The following is a 21,110-nucleotide window of genomic DNA, read 5'->3' as shown; positions in this document are numbered from 1 at the left end:
GGAGGGCTAGCCTGCTGTGCACGAAGCCTGTAGGAAGGGCTAGCCTGCCATGCACGAAGCCTGCAGGAAGGGCTAGCCTGCCGTGCATGAGGCTCTAGGTTCTGTCTCCAGGACCACAAAAAGAGAGGCTAACAGTGATTTGGTGGCATATACGTTTCATTTGATTTTCTTAATTTTCATTTATTATTGGCAGTGCAAGAGCCGCAGCATGCATGCTGAGGTCGTAGGATGTGACAGCTTGAATGAGTATAACCCCCTTAGACTCGTGGATTTGGTCGGGCATGGTGGTGGCGCACGCCTTTAATCCCAGCACTCGGGAGGCAGAGGCAGGCGGGTCACTGTGAGTTCGAGGCCAGCTTGGTCTACAAAGTGAGAGTGAGTCCAGGACAGCCAAGGCTACACAGAGAAATCCTGTCTCGAAAAACCAAAAAACCAAAAAAAAAAAAAAAAAAAAAAAAAAAAAAAAAAAAAAAGCAAGACTAGTGCATTGAATGTTGGGTTTCCAGTTGGTGGGCTGTTTGGGAAAGTAGTGCATGTGGTCTTGTTGGAGGAGGTGTGTCATTGTCATTGAGGATGGGCTTTGAGTTTCAAATACCTTTGCCAGGCCTGGTCTCTTGGTCTGTTTCTGTCTGTCTGTCTCTGTCTCTGTATCTCTCTGTGTCTGTGTCTGTGTCTGTGTCTGTGTCTGTGTCTCTGTATCTCTCTCTCTCTCTCTCTCTCTCTCTCTCTCTCTCTCTCTCTCTCTCTGCCATGAACTGATGGGTCAGATATAAGCTAAACTCTAAGGCACTGCTCTAGCTCAATGCCTATTTGTCACCATGCTTCCTACCATAATGACGGTGGGCTCACCCTCTGAAACTGTAAGCGAGCCCCTAATGATGTCTTGGTCATAGTGTCTCTGCACAGCAATAGAATAGTGACTAAGACAGGACAGCTTTGTGGAATCATTTCTCTCTTTCTACCTTCATGTGCTCCAGGGACCAACTCAGGTCATCAGGCTTGTAGGGAGAGTGCCTTTATTCCACTGAGCCATCTTGCTGGCCCTGCCTCAGTTTCTCCCCACCTTATATATTTAAAATTATGCGTGTGTGTATGTGTGTGTGTATCTATATATACACATCTGATATCCTAGAGTTAAAGTTATAGGCAGATGTGAGATGCTAGGAATCAATCTTGGGTCCTCTGCAAGAGCAGCAAGCACTCTTAACTGCTATACCATCTTCCCAGCCCAATATGCTTAAAAACCCCAAAAACCCCGCTGGACCGTGGTGGCGCATGCCTTTAATCCCAGCACTTGGGAGGCAGAGGCAGGTGGATCTCTGTGAGTTCAAGGCCAGCCTGGTCTACAAAAGCGAGTCCAGGACAGCCAAGACTGTTACACAGAGAAACCCTGTCTTGAAAAACCAACCAACCCAACAAACGAACAAAAACCCCAGAAGGTTATTTCTTGAAGAGTGGCGTTCCCTCTGTTTCAACTGTTAGTTGCAAAGGCACCAAGACAGTGAGCTTACCAGGGTGGTGGCAGCCATGCCTCAGTTCCTGTACATGGGAAGCAGAAGCAGGCAGGTTGGTGGTGGCAGCCATGCCTTAGTCCTGTACATGGGAGGCAGAAGCAGGCAGGTTTCTGTGAGTTTGAGGCCAGCCTGGTCTACAAAAAAAGTGAGTTCCAGATCTGCCAGGGCTACACAGTGAGACCCTGTCTCAAAATGACAAAAAGGCATTCATATATGTAGGAGCCACCTGCTGCTATCTGTATCTAGGTGACTCCACTCAGCTCCTGGAATCACTACCTCATATTCCTCTCACAGAGTGGCTGGGAGGTGCCAGCAGATGCCCAGTTTTGTAGAGAAGGAACTCCTGATTCAGATAGAATGGGTCTTACCCCACCCCCACCCCCATGGCCACAGCTCCAGCTTCCATCTACCTGCTAAGTTCACTGCCAACCTACACCCTAGGAGATGATCAGTTTACCACAAACCTAAGTGTGATGGTTCATGTGTGAAATCGTAGCACTGGAGACCCTGAGGCAGAGATCATGAATTTAATGCCAGCCTGGGCTATAGACCAAGACCCGGTATGGGGTAGGGTAGGGCTGTGGCCTGTGCATTTTGTAAGGTCCATGCTGTTCTGTTACGTTGTTACACTGTCATGAAGTATTGTCCAGTTGCTGTTCTACCTACTGTTTTTGTTACATTGTTGTTATAGTAGTCATTTGTTCTGTGTGTTACATTTTAACATTCTTACATGCTATCTTATGTTATAGTGTTATTATGTAGCCCAGGGTAGCCCTGAACTCTTGAATTCAAGCCTCACTCTATCCCTTACCCCTACTCTCAGCCTCCTGAGATCCAGGATGACAGGGGTGCACTACCTGACTGGTCACGGGCACTTTCAACTCTTCCAGGTGGTTCTCGTGTTTTCAACTATCGGCACTTCTTTGCATTGTCCACCTGTTTCTTGGTGCAGCTGCCTCTCCAGCTTGAATGCCAGCAGCCCTGGGGCAGGCAATATTCTGTCTGTGATGTGTGCCTGCACTTTTGTGTCTGAGTATGACATAAAGGAGAAAATAAAGAGGCACCTCCTTGTCAGTTTGGCATGGTGACTCAAAACTACAATTGTCACCCTACCACAGAGGAAGTTCCTCTTCTGCCCACTTTACAGATCAGTAAATGAAGCATCACTGAGGAGGTTTGGTGGTTTTCCAAGGTCATCAAAAGTGGAAATGAACCTAGTCCTAGCTGGCCTCTACTCTGCCTCTTACTTGGCTCTGCCCTTACCAGGACCCCAAGGGTCTCCTGGGAATGTGTGAGCATTTCCCCCGTGGGGCTCTGGCCCCTTCTGTGCCATCACTGTCCCCCATGCGGCTTCCCTGCTGGCTACTGCAAGGCTCCATGTGTAGAAGTGTTATACAGGACAGAAAACATCATAAGCCCTGGAAGCTGACATGAAGGCTAAGGTGGGTTCAGGTACTTCTCACACAGCCCTTCGTGAGGAGACCTACTTGCACTGCAGCAACCCACCCACACCCTTCCTTGGTACCAGTGATCATGTGGAATCTTAAAGAGGAAGGACAGGGGCCGAGGAATGGGCTTGCCATCGGAGGTGAGGAAAAACAGCCTGGCTGCTTTTCATCCATGTCACAAGACTTTCTGGGTGATGGCAAGAATCATGTATTCCAGTCAGACACAGAGGGCAGTGACAAAATAAAGGAAGGGTCTGTCCAAGTCCACCTGCCGAACTGTGTCTATCCAGTGACTGACAGTGGCTGACATGGCTATGCTGGTTGGTTTTGTTTGTTTGTCTGTCTGTCTGTCTGTCTTTTTGGTTTTTGGAGTCAGGGTTTCTCTGTGTAGTCCTGGCTGTACTGAAACTCAAAATACACCAGGCTGGGCCTCAAAGTCACAGAGATCTGCCTGTCTCTGCCTGAGTGCTGGGACTAAAGGCATGCACCACCACTACCCAGCGGTGCTGGCTGGTTTTAACTGTCAACTTGATAGATCCTAGAAATCACTTGGGAAGAGATTTCAATGAAGTATCTTCTAGATCAGGCCGGCCTGGGGGCGGGGGTGTTAGGTCTGCAGGGGATTATCTTGATGTGGGAGGGCCCTGCCCACTGTAGGTGACACCATTTCTTGGTTTGGGACCCTGGGCTGTATATGGGTAGAGGAAGCTAGCTAGTAGTTGGCAAGTGGGCAGCATGGGGGCATTCAGTTGTCTGCTCACGCCTGTGCATGTGGCCTGACTGGCTGTCTCCATCTCTTGCCTCAGACTTCCTTATGCAAGTGTGGGCCAAATAAGCCCTTTCTTTCCAACATTGCTATTTGTCATGATTTTTAATCACAGCAACAGAAATGGCACTAGGATAATGGTGATGCCAAGGCAGCCATGTCATCAAGTCCTACCCGATCATGGGTAAGACCACAAAGGATTCAAGCACACCCTTGGTTCACTCTCCTCCTCTATTAAGTGTTGCCAAGACCACGTGCCTCAGAGGGGCAGAGGGAAGTGCTCATTGAATCTGGTGAGGGTCTTGTGAGCCTCCTGCCCCTCTAAGAAGGAGTGTGTGTGTGTGTGTGTGTGTGTGTGTGTGTGTGTGTATGTGTGTGTGTGTGTAAAGGAAGCCAGAATGACACTGGCTGTCACTGCATTGCTATGTGACAGCAGCCCAAAGTCTTCTGTAGCCCAACTCAGCCTCTCTGCTCCATTACACATAACATGTCACATGAGAAGGAAATGGTTCAGTTTAAATAATCCAAATTCTGTAGTTTAGGGCATGGTATGGAATCCTATTTATTCACTTTGAGGCGACCAGGCTGGCTGGGGGTCTGGGGAGAGCATGCTCTACTCTGGAAGCTGTTGAAATAAAGGAGATCTCTTCCACAGGCCACAAGGTGTACACACACACACACACACACACACACACACACACTCTGCACTGTATGCCAGAGCAGCACCTCGCCTGGAACAGAAACATGCAAACTAGGACCCAGTACCCATTTTGTGCCATGTGTTGTTCTGAGCTCTGATACAGTCCCATCATCTGGGGCTTCGTGGGGGCACCCACTTTACAGGGCCTCAGGGCCAAAGGTACGTTGTCAAATGACATGGATGCCATCATTTGGGGAGCAGAGCCCGGGTAGTCTGGTTATACTTCTTTTTACACCCTGCACCACGACAGACGGCCTTGATCTCAAAAGCCAGGCACAGATGCCGGCAGCCTCTACACAACCCAGTTCCATCTCCCCGGACCTCTGTACAGACTTTTCTTGAGGACACAGGACCAAAGCCACACAAACAACCTATGGGGATTCAGACCACTTTCTGTGTATTCCTAACTAGAGCATCATGGGATTCGGACGTCACCCCCGCTCCCTCCCCCTCTCATTATTAGTCATATGTGAGCATGTACAGGCCAGGAGCACTGTCTGCCTCATTTCAACCAGGGTCTCTCGCTGGCCTGGAGACCAATTAGGTCTATGCTGGCTGGCCAGCATGCCCCAAGGACCTGCCTGGCTCCACCTCCCCAGCACTGGGATTGTGAACGCACAGCACACCACGCCTAGCTTTTTACATGACTGTTAGGATTCAAACTCAGGGCCTTGTTTTGCAGAGCAAACACTTCCTCTAGTCTTTACTTTTGACCCAGAACGCTGCCAAGAATAAGCCTGCCATGTCACTTCTGGGACGCTACCGAAGGAAACAGGAAATCAGGTCCGTTCACTCGGGCCTCCTGACTGGTACTGATGGGGAAAAATGCCAGCCTCAAAGTAGTGACAACACATGACCCTACTTGTATCAGACAGTCAAAGGTGTAAGGCATGTCGGGGCAGGGGGAAGTGAGGACAGTCTGTGTCACTTCCTGGGGAGTAAACTACAATGCTCCCAGGGCCGCAGTGTCTTCTCATCCCTCTCTGTGGTGCACAATAGTTGCTCAGTAAAAAGCATGCAGCTGGATGAATGAATGGACATGTCACTCCTCAAATCTCAACCCTTGTCACTTCATGCCTCTGCCCCCCCCCAGGATGCCTAAGGTGCACCCTAATGACAGAAGGAAGGGACCCCAGAGCCACAATTGACACCAGAGATGTCCAAACTAAGAACCCGAAGATAGCGAGGCACGACTTAAGAGCTGGGCAACAGAAGGAGGCGGCAGGAGGCGGAGAGGCCACAGCAGCTTGCATCCCACATCCCCAACTCCAGCTGAGACCTTCCCTCCACACACTCATCTATATTTATATCAACGGATCTGCTGGTAGCAGGCGTGTTGCTGATCGTGTGAGATCTAAAGTTCACAGAAAACTGGCTTAGACACCCAGCAGGGAAGAAAAGCTGTAAATGAAATTTAAGTCACCCAAAAGTCCAAAATCCACCCACTCTCTTCAAAGTTGCCCAGGGCATCAGGATTTTGCTGCCTCTGTTTTCCTAGCTCCCTGGGCTGAGGAACTCTTCACTGGGAGGGTTGTCCTGAGCATTTTAGGGTGTCTCGAAGCATTTCTGACTCCTCTTCTGGTAATGGCAGCATCCCAGCCCCTCTACCCACACCTGTGACAGTCAAAAATGTCTCCAGACACTGGCAAATAAAATCACCCCAAGTTCACAAATGTAGCTTTACACATGGGCTGGGGTGTTTTCCAAATCACTTTGTTTCCCTTTCTTTTCTCTGTGCCATCCAGTGAGTATGCCAATCACCTGCCTCACAGCCCCTTCCACAGAGTCAAAGGCAACAGTAACTAGGGCCTTGGGCGTGAAGACAAGAACACCATTGAGACCTTATCAGCACCATGGACAGATCCGCACCGCAACCGTGTACCCTGCAGTGCTGTTTAGAACAGCTAGACCTTGGAGACAGTGACAGGAGGCTCTCCACACCCCAGAAAGCAGAATATCACCAGATATTAACAAAAATCTTTTCTGGGGTTTCTGCCAATGCACACAGCACCACCGTGAGACTTTAAACAGGACGCCCCTTTCTCAAGTTGTTAAGCCCATCTGTCAAAAACTGTCACAATATCCTCAATTTGTCAGAGCAAGATTATTAAGTTCCATCAACAAATATACGGCTCTGGGATGCCTCTGATGTGTGATCTGCTACCTTTGTTTAGTGTACAACCTCCCCGACCAGGCATGGTGGTCTTATGTGTTGCAAGGATGACATTGGAATTGTACTCACAAGTCTGTGTCTGTATAAAAGGTATGGCATAGGATACATCAAAATATTCTGGTAGTTCTTTGTGCATGGAAGAAATGTCCACAGATTTCACATGCTTCTTGGTACATTAGATATTCAGTAAATGAAGAGGCGGGGCCCCTTGGAGTAGGTGACCTGGGAAGGAGCGATCTACGGAAGTCTAGTGTAAGAGGTGCCACAGGTGGAGTGAACACCATTATGCAAATGATCCAAGTTTATGGGATAGATCGAAGGAGCAGAATGGAAGAGTGAGACAAAAGACACAAAGGGGAACAGGCTGCAATGCCTCACAGGTCCCTTGTGATTCTGTAGTGTGTGTGTTCTGGCTGTGGGGAACCATCCGAGGCATTTCCTTAGTCTGCCTGGAGGAGAGATGGCCCCAACGGGCTCACCACCTTGCGCCATCCCTTCTACCCACAGAGCAAAAGCCAAGGCGCTCCACTTCCAGTCCCATGCCTGAAACAAATAGACGAGATGTTTCCAGATTTTAATAATGTCTGTCAACAACTCTGCTAAGCTTCCCTGCAGAGGCCCAACTGAACACTCACGTATGGCACAGTGCAGGAATGCCAAGTGCTCTCTGATCTTCCAGAGCAGCTAGATAGAGGATGATGACATAAACACACAAGCCTACTGGATTTCAGGGGCAGCAGGTAAGAGTGGGTTGTTACTGGAGAAGGCATGACGGGGCAGAAACAGAGAATGGCATGCTCCTAAGCCAGTAGTAAGGATACGTGTCAGAGACCAAGCATAGACCTTGCCTAGACCACCCTCTGACATCCAACAAATACCCATCTACCTGCCCACTCATTTTTCCATCTTTCGTTCTGATCCCTTTATCATTACATCTACTTATCCATCCCCATACTAATCCTTACCCACCAATCCATCCACCTATCCATCCACCCACCCACCTATCCGCTCACTCATCTACCTACCCGCACACCCACCTATCTCTCCAACCATTCATTCATCTGCCGATTGGCCATCCGACATCATCCATCCACTATGCGCATCCATCCAAGCGACTATCCACTCATCCATCCATACGCTGACCCATGCACCTGTCTGTGGTAATTCCAATAAGAATGACCCCTATGGGCTGCTGTATTTGAACATTTGGTTCCCAGTTTGCGACACTGTTTAGGGAGGTCTATGTGATGCCGCCTTGCTGGAGGGGGTACACGGGGCTTTGAGGTTATACGGGCTCACCCTGCTTCCAGTTGTCTCTCTGCGTCACGCTTGTATTTGAAGATGTGACCTCTCAACTTCCTGCTCCTGTCGCTATGCCTGATGCTTGCTGAGTGCCTCTCTGCCACAATGGAGTTTTATTCCTCCGGAACCGTAAGCCCAAATAAAAACTTTCTTCTCTAAGTTGTCTTGGTCACGATGTTTTGCCACAGCACTAGAGAAATGGCTAAGACACTGTGCATCCCTCAACCCACTCACCCAACATAGCTTCATGCCCTCTCTCCCAAGCCATCCAGCCACAGTCCATAACCAATTAATCACCAATTCAATGTGATTTAAAACAGACGGAACTGTCAAAAGTTCGCTAAAAAAAAAAACTTGCAGGAGTAGCTAAAGGCCACAAACATTTCCAACTCTTTCCAAGTTCATCAACGCCCAAACTGTTTGAAGCCCTTGCAGAAGATGGTCTGTTCTTACAGGTTTGAAGTATCAGATGCCCTGGAAGGAGGCATTCACAGGGGCAGGGAGAGGTGCAGAGAAAGGATGTAGAGAGGAAGGAGAAGCGGTGGGGGGTGAGCAGAGTCTGGCATTGGGTCACCGGGAACGGGAGGGAATGATTAGGAACATACAAACAGATGGCTGAGAGGTGGGGAAATCTGGCCTGGGCTTGGGAACCAAGAAATTCTAGTATTAACAGTCAGCGGGTCTGGTGTACAGTTCAGTGGTTGAGCGCTCACAGAGAATGTGCAGGAGATGCTGGTTTCAGTCCCTGGCACTTTGGGAAAAGAAAAGAAAACTGTAGCTGCCTTCCCATCGGCTTAGATCCTGAAGCAACAGTGGGTGGAGCACAGCATTGACACCAAACAATAAGATAAGAGGTGCTGAAGCTTCTGCCATAGAAACACAGGGAGCACCTACTATGTGTCATACGGTAATCCAAGCATTGGGTCAGAGAAGCCCAAATATGTCCATCACGGGCCCATCTCCCTGCGAAGAGTCCATTATACTGAGTGCTGCCCACTGTAGGAAGCACCGCCTGAACTAATGCAGCCAGTCAGTCATCCAAGATGAGAGCCATTAAGAGCCTGAAACAGAGACTGCACAATGCCCTTAGCCCGTTGTGCGATGCTGTAATGGAGTGCCACATGTGGGGTATAAAGAAAACAAATGCATTTCTCAAAGCTTCGGAGTCCAATGTCAAAGCACATCTATGAGGGGCATCACGTCGCATCGTCCCATGGCGGAGATCAGAAAGGCAAGAGAGAAAGCTTCAGAGAAGGCTGGGGAACTGGGGGGTAGGGTAGGGTGGAAATCATCCTGTCGCTGGAAGCATATGACCCCAACAACAGCATTAACCCTTTCACAAAAGGAGAAACTGCAGAATCTGCTCATCATGCCAGCCCCAGCTGTACACAGGATGAGCCCAGAGCAAGCACTCCACACAGCAAGCCGCACCCCAGCCCCTCACTTGAGGATCGTAAGCAGGGACTCTACCACCAAGTCTCACCCCAAGCCTCTCACTGGAGGATGTTAGGCAGGGTCTCTACTCCTGAGCCACACTCCAAACCCTCATTGGGTGATTCTAGGTCAGAGCTCCACAGCTGAGCGTACTTCCAACTCTGCCCAATTACCTTGTACAGACCTCACCTCTCAACACTATTGCACCGAGGACTAAACTTCGACATGTGGACTCGGGTTTGCGCCCTCAGTTGCCGCACAAGACAAGGCACAGGTGACTCATCTGAGGTCATGCAGCCAGCGGCCCTCAGAGCTTGGGTCTGAGACACGGCCACCGCTGGACTCAAGCCTCCGCTATGCCCTGTGCTTCTATGCCCCTATCCTCACTACTAAGGCCCAAACCCCGGGTTCCCAAGTACGTGTGTGGCCTTGAGGATGACTGAACAGTCCAGTCTTGCAGAAGAGCCACTTGTGGACTGTGAGGTTGCTTGAGACTAGCCTGTGTGGTGGTGGCTGGTGTCCTCTAAATGTGACAGCTCTCAGCTGATCCGAGCTGAAATTTGATGCCCGTGCATACACTCAAAGAACACCCTGGATTCATTCATTTCTTGACTTAGATATTACCCACTCATCACATTAACACTGCTCCTAAAGGCAAAAGAGATAAAAATCACACCGAGCTGGAAATATCCTGAATGCACGTCACCGTACACCGGGGATGGATAAACTGTTGAACTAACCCAGAACATAAGAGGGCAGAGAAAAAAAAAAATGACCTGCCGCTACACGCACCCAGAAATGAAGCTCAGAAACAGAGTGCAGGGGCTGGAGAGAGGGCTCAGTGGTTAAGAGAGCTTGCAGAGACCCAAGTTTGGTTCCTATCAGCCACCTGGTGGCTCATAGTTCAATTAGAAAGACTGACTGCCTTTGAGAGCCTGGAACAGAGAGTGGACCACGACGAGTTTTTCCACTTCAACAGTGTGGCTCGGTGATACAAGGCCCTAGATTCCATCCCATTTCCCCAAAACAAAACGAGTTACACAGGAATATCAGCAGCAGCTAATAATAACATGTATTCAGACCTCAGAGGTGCAGAGTGCTAACTCCATCTTCAGATCATGGAGGCCTACTCTTTTTACAAAGAGACTGTCCATGCCACCTGCGTACCTTATGTCCCTCCTGCAATTCCCTGGACAAAGGAGCCCTGCCCTCACTGAGCAAACAGGAAGCCTGGGGCAGCAGGTATAAGGGAGGAGGGGTGTCTGCAGCCAGGCTGCCTCCTGCCCATCCCCACCTGTTTTAGCTCAGCCCTACGCTTCCTGTTCCCCTTCCCTCCTGATCCGGTCTCTTCTTGATGAGGCTTCGTAGTAGCAAGTACAAACCTCACTGCCCTCCCAGTGCCTAGGATGATAAGGACAGGAAACTATACAGCTGAAGGTCTCAACAGCTGGACTGGCCGGACACTGCCAAATCCCACGGACAGGCTCAGCCTCAACACTGATTCAGGATTTAGTGGGAGGTACTAAAAATGGAAGCCAGGCCGGGTGGGCGGGCATGGTGGTGCTTGCCTTTAATCCCAGCACTCGGAAGGCAGAGGCAGGCAGATCACTGTGAGTTCGAGGCCAGCCTGGTCTACAAAGCAAGTCTAGGACAGCCAAGGCCACACAGGGAAACCCTGTCTCAAAAAAACAAACCAAAACAAAACAAACCAAAACCAAAACCAAGAATGGAAGCCAGGGCCTCCTGCATGGAGCAAGAGCTCTTCCACTGAGCCAGTCCCTCAGGCTTGATTTAAAGCCGTATGTTCATTTACTACAGACATTCATCTAAAATGCACAGGCCCAAAGTCGAAAGCCCACCTGGCAAAGCAAGTGGTATTTATCAGGAGGCCGACTAAGCTGGTCTGTTGTCGTAAGTGCCAGGGGTTGGAAACAGGAGCAGCCTGGTGGCAGGTTTGACCCAACCACCAAAGACCTTTGAGAGATAGCAGCAGTCAGAAGCTGGGTAGGAAGATTGTGAGCATGAGGGCCTGGCCGCACAGGGAAGTCGGTTCTCAAAATAAAAATGTAAAGGCAGGACTAATGGTGCCGCTCAGTGGAAGGGCATGTGACCAGCATTTGTAAGACCCTGTTTCTGTACCTAGCACTGAGGGGTAACAGTGGGGGGCGGGGGGCTGGAGAGATAGCTCAGTCAGCAAAGTGTTTGCCTGCCTTGCAAACATGAGGACATTAGTTCAATTCCCAGCGCACCCACAAGAAGCCAAGCATGGTGGCACACGCTGGTCACTCCAGAACGGGCAGACAGAAACTGGAAAGGTGTCCAGGCTCAGTGGCTACCCAGCCTGTCCCACTTAGAAAGCTCCAGGCCAATGAGAGACCTTGTCTCAGAAAGCAAAGTAGAGTCACACCAGGAGGCTGATATCTGGCCTCCACACACACAGACACACTCATTAAATAAAAATAAAATAAAATAAAACAAATAAAGAAAGAAATACATAGTAGAGGGAGGACCCATGCTGAACAAAACCAAGCTATGCCTGACAGAAGCCAGATGCAAGCCAAACTTGACCTCAGCGCTTCCTAGCAATAACCCATTGCAGCTGCCTCTTAGCGGCGTACGGAAGCAGCAGACCTCATCGAGCAGCTCAGCTTCTTGTGGGGAGGTCACCGTCATCTGAACAGGTGGCTTTGTCACTTACCAGTCACCAGATGAAACCTTGTCCTCTCTGTTGGGAGTGACTAACCTAAAGCTGAGCTGCGTGTGGTTGTCTCACGTACACCACTGCAGCACCCAGAAAGCTGAGGCAGAAGGGATCACAGGTTGACGGCTGCCTTAGGCCCCTTAGTGAGCCCCTGGCTCTACATAAACAGTAAAGGAAACCACTCACTGGCCTAGACCGTGTGAGGCCCTAGAACGGAACTGGGGAGATGGCTTGAGCCAGTGAAGCGCTAGGCTGTGTAATCGTTTGGTCCACAGAACCCGCATAAAATCTAAGCGTAGCAGTGTTTAATCCTGACATTAGAGAGGCAGACATGGGTGGCTCCCTGGGGCTTACAGGGCAGCTGAACCTAACTAGAGAACCCTAGACCCTAGAGAGAAACTGTCTCAAAATTTAAGGTGGACAGCCGGGAGTGGTGGTGGACGCCTTTAATCCCAGCACTCGGGAGGCAGAGGCAGGCGGATCAATGTGAGTTCGAGGCCAGCCTGATCTACAAAGCAAGTCCAGGACAGCCAAGGCTACACAGAGAGACCCTGTCTCAACAAACAAACAAACAAACAAACAAACAACAGCAAAAGAAAAACAAAAAAAATTAAAGTGGACAGCAACAGAAATATAACATCCAAGGTTGTCCCCTGGTGTCTGCAGCCACTTGACCCATGCGCGCACCTGAATACACACACACCAAAGGATGTGAGGCCCGGAGTTCAATCCCCAGCACCCAGAACAACACGTATGCATCACCGTACATGCCAGCATCCTCATTTCTTCAGAACCGACGGGCACCTCAAACACCTAGGACAGATAACTGGGGGAGGCAGCTCATACAGTCTGCCCATCTTGCCTCGTCCCCAGGATTATTCCTTGAGTTCCTCACTCTTAGATAATAAGGGGAGACAGAGCTGGAAATTTGGGGGGCACACTCAACATACTCTTTGCTTAGTTTGGGTTTCTGATACAAGGTCTCACTGAGGGCCCATCCTGACCTCGAACTCATGGTGTTCCTGACAGATTCCACACATCAAGAAAACTCCCAAATTCTAATCGGAGATCCGAGCAGTGTTCTTCTGGTGGGTCTACAGTGCACACCCAGGGATGAGCACAGAAACGGCTGGAGCCTTTGGTCTCACTCTAAGCTGGTCTCCTGACCGGCTCTGAAGGACAGGACAAGAGGTGGGAGGGACGCTTCAGGAAGCTAATTACACAGTTCAAGCCCTCACCCTGTCACCCCTGAGGGAGGGACTGAGCAACGGAAGAGAAGTAATTTTATCTTAGACCGAAGGGAATCGAAAAGTGGGCCAAACGGACAGGAGCTTTTTTCCCTTTCCCTGAAAGCTTCCAGAAAGGACCAAGGATGCACAGTGCTTGAGGGAAATGTTAGGAACAGCAGTGCTCTGCCCAATAAATTCACGCTGGCCCATCTTGGGAACACAACGCCAGGAAGCTGAGTGTGGAAGCACAACACTATTATCTCACATTTGGGAGGCAGAGGCAGGAGGAGAAGGAGTTCAAGAGCCAATCTCAGCTACATGAAGCCCTGTCTCAAAACCAAACAAACAGAAGCAAAAACAAAAACCCCAAACAACCAAACCACATAAGACAACTCACTGAAGGCGGAATGACTCTGTTTTCTGTTTTGAAACTTTCTTGACACAACAACCATTTTCTATGCAGCCCCTGACCCCTGCCCCAAGAGCCCCAGAAGATGCTGGCGAAGCATCCTCCTCACCATCCAAAGTGTGGAAACCGAGACCCCCAACACCAGAGACAGGGTGGCTTCAGGGAGTCTGAGATTCGGGACTGGTCTACCCATATGCCAAGGAATTTCCTAATTATTGTTTTGTTCTACTGTGGTTTTTGTTTGTCTGAAGTGGGGTCTCATGTAGCCCAGGCTGGCCTCTAATTGGCTAAGTAGCCAAGGATGACTTTGTATTTCTGGTGCTCCTGCCTCCACCTCCTGAGTGCTGGGATCACAGGTGTGCGCCATAGTGCCTAGTTTCCACAATGCTGGGCAAGCGCTCTGCCAGTTAAGCCATATCTCTAGCCCCTGAAGGGTTTTTCTTCTCCCCTTTGACCTCTTCAGGGCTCATGGCCCCTTCCTTAAGAGCTGATTCTTAGAAATACATTATCTGCATAAGAGTGGGGCCAAAAAAGCGCTCCTAGTGGTGACCCCATCACAGAAGGAGCACCTTCAAGTCTGTGGGGGAACAGAGAACCAGGGTGTATACCCCAAGTGCCTGGCAGATGGGCTTGCTTCTCATCTTCAAAGGCCCTGCTTTCAACGGCCCAAACACCCCTTAGGAGGCCTTCCCTGGCTTAACAGGCCCCAGGGCCTCTGTCCTGAAAACCTGAAACATGGAAATATGAGCATCAGGTCAAATTGGATGTTGCAGCAGGTAGCTTGTGGGTGAAGACAGACCCTTCTTGAACTTGCTCAACAAACGTTTAAGGTGACCCTGTTAGTGCAGCCCCGCTATCATGAAGAAGACAGGGACGGAGCCTGACTTTCTGCCACCACAGAAACAAGGACTCACACCCCCCCCCCCGACCCCTACCCTCACCCTCCCACGCCCGCCACCTCTTCTAGTGTGAACAGAGCTTCAGACCTCGCCCTTAAGCATGCCTGGATATGGCCTCTAACACAACCAGTGTCCCCACGTCCTTAAAAAGTTCGGTGTCTGATGTCTTCCACACAGAGGCCTCCCATGACATGGCACTCAGGATCTGGGGCCTGAAGGATAACAGACAGTGCATGGTCTCCTGTGGCTACTGTGGAGGGCAGTTTGGCCATCTCAACTCTTGCAAAATTAAGCTGTTTCCTATCAGGAAACCCACCCATTCCTCTCCTGGGTATTTACCCAAGAGAAATGAAATATATCTCCCCAGTGTTTCCAATAAAACCCAGACACCAGCATTGACAGCCACTCTATTCTTAATCACCCACACTGGAGACATCCAAAATGTCCTTCAGCTGGGACACAGGGGACAAACTGTAGCCCATCCGCTGAGTGCTACTTAGCAATTAAAAGGGATGGTCTTGAAAGGCGTGGTGGCACACACATCTCAGCACTCAGGAGGCAGAGCAGGTAGATCTCTGTGAGTCTGAGGTCAGCCTGGTTTACAGAGTGAGATGGGGATCCAATGGGTCGGGGTAGGAATAAGCTAATGATATTCAGGCTTCTACAGACTTGAGTGAAGCATGCCTCTGAAGGCTCTTGCTGCTGCCTGCCTCAAAGTCCTGGAATGTGGTCCATCAAGAAAGCAGGCAGATTGAGAGACTTTGCGGAAGAAAACCAAGAGTTCAATGACGGAGTCCTTGCCTACCATGCAGGAGGCCCTGGGTTCCATTCATAGCACTGAAGGAAAAAAAAAAAAAAAAGCTAGTGCACAATTCTATTTCTAGAATAGAACTTTCTAGAAAAAGAAAAACTACAGAATGGAGATGAGGTCACAGGTCACAAGGGACTGGAGATGTGAGGTGCTGACTCAGAAGAGAAACAGAGTTTCTTTTAGGGGGATGGAACTGTTCTGTGTGTCAAATGTGGCAGTGGCTCTGTAGCCCACGCATCTGTCAAAACTCACCAGGCGATACACACAAAAGGCAAGGCCTGCTACAGAGAGAGCATATCTCGGTAAACCTGCTTTCCCAGGGAAGGGAAAAGACAACAGGATTTGTCAGGAGGACCTGGAGACCCCAGTCACAGCCCCCGCCTGGCAGCAGAGGGTTCCTCAGAAGCACATTGGATACAATCCCAGCACTCTTGAGAGTGAGGCATCCAGGCCATGAGTTCAAGATCAACATGGGCTATACGGTGAGACCTGTCTCAAAGCAGGGCAGGTGGAGAGCTCCTGGATGAGACGGCAGAGTCCTGAGCCACATCCCAAGGCCAACAACACACCAGAGCCATCATTTTAATGAAACAAACCCTACAAACACGCGACCCAGCATCGCTACCAGAGAGACGTCCCTTGGATTATGGTGGGACCACATCTTGAAGGGTCACTGATACTACCACAAACTGAAGACACCGGATCAGCCCTGCAGCCCGTCAGTATTCCCACATGTCAGCCATCAACCTCGTCATCACTGGCCACCTGGCACTATTGTTTGTTTAGCTGCCCAGTATCACAAGCTGTCAACAGACCAAATCCTGCTAGACCAGGATAGGACCACAATTCAAAATTCCGATCATGGTACCTATTACCAGTACGCCCCTTTTCCATCCCCTTGCTAAGTCAGTAAATCCTAAGCTGAACCCCATGATTAACTCTGGAGCCTTCTGTTCGCAATATTCCTAGTGGAGTGGGGTACAGGGGCTGCACTGGCAGACCCTCATTAAACACGCTGTTTTTTCCTGCTTCAAAAACCTACTCTGATGCTCGCCAGGTGGGCTGCACAAGAGCTGTGGTTTGGGGTCCAGGGGCAGAGCACTTGCCTAGCATATATGATGTGCTGCTGAGTCCCACCCCAGCACCTCAAAAGGCCATATAGATCTGTATGATTTTGCCTCCAGATGGGCAGATCTTGGAGTGCTCAGAGATTCTTGGATTTGGAGACTGTGGGTCAGGGAATCACACTTTTGTGGCAGAGCCAGGCTTATTCTTACTTCCTTGATTGCTCTTCTGGAAACTCCTGGCAAGTAGAGAAATTCTATGGCTCAGGACATCCCTCCATGTCAGTAGAACTGTCTAGAACATTCTATGTTTCAGGTCAGGCCAAGTGTCTGACCACGTGCCATCACATCTTTGGGGAGGGGGGCTCTCATCATACTTCTTGGTTCTGGAGGAGAGCCAATTAGCCAGTGTCCACAAGGCCCCCAGATACCATGGTGACTTCAGGCTCCTTCTTGAGTTTCTACAAACTTGGACAACGTGTGATGAGGACAGGGCATGTGTCAGCCAGCACAAAGACTGGATCCCCAGTGCTGGAAGAGTCAGAATTTCACAGCCAGTGCAGGGGAGGCACACTAGCATAAGGAGAGCTGGAAGGATGACACTGACATTTGATGGAGCAGGTGGCATTAGGAGAGGACGCTCTAGGAAAGTTGAGGTGCCCTTTATGGAGTCAACAGAGCCTAGCTCTGCAGAGGCTACCAGGGACCCCCTTCTCAACATTCTAATCAGACTTCCAATAAAAGGGACCACAGAGGGAAGATGTAGCTCAGGGCAGTTCGCTGAAGTATACATTGTATACACTGTATTCAGAGTTTCTTACCCAGATGCAAGGGCACCTCTTCCAGAGACTGGCCTACAGCAGGCATTGATGGGAGACAGAAGGATGGAACTAGGGTGGCAAACTGTCCCAAAGGGGAGAGAAAGAAAAGCTCCCTGCCCCCCCCACCCCGCCTCTAGCCTGGAACTTAGCAGATGGAAGGAAAACTCCTGTGCCACGGTCAGCTCCAGAATTGTGTAATCCCTCCCCCTCCACAGACAGCAAAGACACCACATCTCACGTTACCCACCCCCTCAGGACACAGACCTCTAAAAGCATGCCCTCCTCCACACATCAGAAACTGGTGAGGCCGGTCCACTCCAAGACCAGCTCAGAGGGAAACAGGCAAAAGCACAGAAGAGAACACCCATAGGAGCCCGATGATGAACATCTGAGAGGGCACCACACAGTACCACGGTGGATGCGCTTGCAGCGTGAGAAAACATCTCAAAGGTACCCACAGAGAAGTCTGGTACAAAAGAGCTCCAGTCCCTTTCACGTGAGACTCAAGAGGAGGCTAGGAGCTCGGCAGATCCTGTTGCAGTGTGACCAGGAAGAGGAAGGAGGGAGGTCCTTTGGCCTGGAGGCTGAGCGTTCATCAGTGATGCCAGACCGGCTCGTATGCTTGCCTGTACGCGTCTTAGACTTTATTCTAAAAAAGTTCTGAATGTATTCCGGCTGCTAAAGTGCTTGCCTAGCATGTGTGAGGCCCCTGGTCCCACCCTCAGCACAGAGTAAGCCTGAGGTGGTGGCTCACATCATATTCAGCCGCATATCGAGCTTGAGACCACCCTGAACTACACGAGCCCCTTGTTTTCACCCCCCCCAACATTAATTTTTAAAAGTTTAGTGAATTGTTTAAGCGCTTATGTTTTCAATGCCAATAGTATTTGGGTTGGCATTTTATTTTCTTTTCTTTTCTTTTTTTTTTTTTTAAGCCAGTGTTCTGTGTGGTATCTTGACTCCCAGGCAAGTCTACTTTCTCTCCTCCCACTGGCCTGAATTTCTAGATGGAACAGCCTCAAGTCCTCTGTCCCTCCCTCCCTACCCCTCCCAGAAGCAGCTCCGTATGCATGATGACCCGGCTTGGAGACCACTGGGCTTGGGATGGGAGGTGCTCCCTTCTGGAGTGTGGCTGTATAGCCTATTTGATTCTTCAGGCTGAAAGGGGGAACAGAGGCTCTGCAGAGAGAGCGGGAACTGCACACACTCACTCCAAAGCTACCCAGAATCAAATGAGGCCTGAACTGGCCAAGAAACAAGGTTGGGGTGCTCTCAGAATGCCCAGGGCTCAACTCAACTGTGCCTCTTGTGAGGGGCCATCACCTACAGCTTTCAGAACTGCAGCATCCAGGATGGACAGGGGTGAGCTGAGGACAACGGAAGGGCTTCCCAACTCTTCTGCTTCCTCTTGCAAGGCTGCAGAAAGGGGGGGAAACCATTTCATCAAGAAAACCCATCCGGGACGGTTCCCCCAAGCATCCCCCTAGATCGACCTGAAGGTGTGTTCTGACCCCCTGACACTCTCCAAGCCCCAGCCACTTATTCCAGTGTGGGTACTAAAGTCATATGTCCTCTGAACATTTTACTGGGCTGGGGGGGGGGGTGCTAGGGAGGGCACACTGCCAGCCTTCAGGACCAACCTTTGCAAGGAGGAATTCAGGGGCGCAAAATCCTGGCACCTATCTTAAGCACCAACAACACTGTGGCTTAGAGAGACATCCTTCAAAAAAAGGCCTTCAAGTACATAGATCTTAATTTTCACCAGCCTCCAAGTAAAGCACTTGCTCCAAAAACCTCCTGCTCTCTTGGTATAATTTCACAGCCCCAGGAACCGACCATCTGGAGCCCCCAGAAGTGAACGCACCCATCCGTGCTCTTTGAGCAGAACTCCAAGAGCCCAGAGAGGCCAGTCCTGGCTGAGACAGAATGGCCCCACCCATTACACAAGAGCTAGAGACCCCTCGAAAACTCCAGGGATCTGACCTGCCCAGCTAATTTTGGCCTTCGGTGGACAGGAGCCTGAAAAGCCAAGAGGCACATTTGGGCATGGCAGGGTGGCCAGCCAGCCTGTGGAGCAGGGTGTGTCGTCCCCCCTCCCCCCCCAACACACACCGGGAATCTGGGTCATGCTTAGATGGCAGAGAAACCTCGACTTTTCCCCACCCGCGCCTGCCTGCATCTCCCCAGATGCTAAGCAAGCCCTCTTCCAGGTTTATGGGAAGCAAATTAGGACTTCATGGAATCCGGGCCACTGTGTGCGGAATGGATCCTCAGCAGAGGAAAACCCACTTCTTTGCCTTTTCCGACTGGGTCTTTACTGGGAGGGGGGTTGCCTACCTGCCCAAGATGCCCATATGGAGGCTCATCCTCCTGGAGTTGCCCTCTCAGCTCTCCAGCCCGAGATGCCAAGCCTAAGTCCACAAGCAGTCCTTCGAATGGGGGCCAATTTCCTTTCCTTCCTTTGGCCTTCCCTCACTCTGAAGCAACCCACCTCAGGTCTTCCCAGGCCATGGGCCTCTCACTAATGTGAATGGGATTATGTTTCTTTACACCCCAACAGACAGTGTTGAAAGGGCTCTGCTCTGTGACAGAGCACACACGGGGTCAGAAGTGGTGTCCCCCAAAACCACTAAGCAGGGCTGGTTCCCCAGATGTGGCTGGCAGCCCACCCAGAGCCACTCCGCTTCTCCGCTGCCAGGCGACACACATGCTATATCCCAGGGCTCAGGCCTGAGGCTCCCACCTTGGGTAGAAGGCCAGGGTGGAGAGATCCGGGGTCCTATTCTGAAGGAATTGAGGTGGGGCACATGTGGGCTCTTCAGCTCTGTAACTCCAAGGGTTCAGGCATTGGCCCAGCTAGGGCTTCATCGGAAGTCAGACCCCAAGGAAGAGCCCCTATCAATGTCCCCGAGCGACCTAGGACCCAGACCTTAGGTCTTTGCAAAGAACCACTCACTCCCCTGAGCCTCCTAACTACTCGCAGGCTCACTCTGCAGCTGAAACCCAGCAGGCCTGGAGGCTGCTTCCCTCAGCTCCTGGGCCCTCATCTTCAGCCCCTAGCCACCGAGGAGCCCCCCCAGGCTCCCATCAGCGCCCCCGGTCTCTCTTCCAGCCCTGCAGAGGGAGGAGGAGGTAGAGGAGGAAGAGGAGGAGGAGGGGAGGCACAACCGCCCGAGCTGGGGCAAAGGATATGGCCATTCCGTGATCTTTTTGGCGTATTTTCTCACCACGTTGTCTTCGCTGAAGAGGAACAGGGAGCGGTTGACCGTGAGGCAGTTCTGGCGGACAGGGATGGGGTTGTAGAGGGCCATGGTCCGCGCTCTCTGCGCCATCGACTGCTTGTACATCCTCTGCGCTCCGGGCTGCCCGCCCTGGCGGCTGCCCCCGGCTCCTCGGCCGCCCGCGGCGCCCACGACCACCCCGGCGGCCGGCCCTGAGCCTCCTCCGCCTGCGCCGTAGCGGCCCGGCATCTCGTCTCCAAAGCGGGCCATTCTGCAAAGAGCAAAGGGCCTCGGGTTACGCGGCGGCTGCTGTTGCTGCGGCGAACGCTGCGGAAGCCACGGCTACCGCCACCACCACCACCACCACCGCCGCCGCTGCTCAGGCTGGCCGGGCTGTGGGGACGGCGGCTGCACCTGCGACTGCGGAGACGCTCCACGGCCCAGCCCATCGGGCGGCGGCGCCCGGCCTTGGCTCGGGGGGCTCACGAGCGGGACGGCCCGGCCGAGCCGGGGAGCGCGGCTCGGGACATGCCGGCAGAGGCGGTGACCCGGGCGGGAGGAGGGGTGCGGAGGAGGGCGCGGGGGCGGGGCGCGGGGGAGGGGCGCGGCAAAAATAAC

At 51.3% G+C, this 21,110-nt stretch overlaps 1 protein-coding gene across 1 annotated transcript; it reads right to left on the bottom strand.

The window, feature by feature from the left end:
- Nucleotides 1–19,961: 19,961 nt before the first annotated feature.
- Nucleotides 19,962–21,014, bottom strand: LOC127209022 (voltage-dependent P/Q-type calcium channel subunit alpha-1A-like). Its single transcript, XM_051168558.1, has one exon. The coding sequence runs from the start codon at nucleotides 20,760–20,762 to the stop codon at nucleotides 20,328–20,330; it is 435 nt and encodes a 144-aa protein (XP_051024515.1). The 5' UTR covers nucleotides 20,763–21,014; the 3' UTR covers nucleotides 19,962–20,327.
- Between the last annotated feature and the right edge of the window lie 96 nt (nucleotides 21,015–21,110).

Source organism: Acomys russatus, chromosome 26 (genome assembly GCF_903995435.1).
Source record: "Acomys russatus chromosome 26, mAcoRus1.1, whole genome shotgun sequence".
NCBI lineage: Eukaryota > Metazoa > Chordata > Mammalia > Rodentia > Muridae > Acomys > Acomys russatus.
The sequence above is the reverse complement of the archived record's forward strand: the minus strand, read 5'-3'. Positions and strand labels throughout refer to the sequence as shown.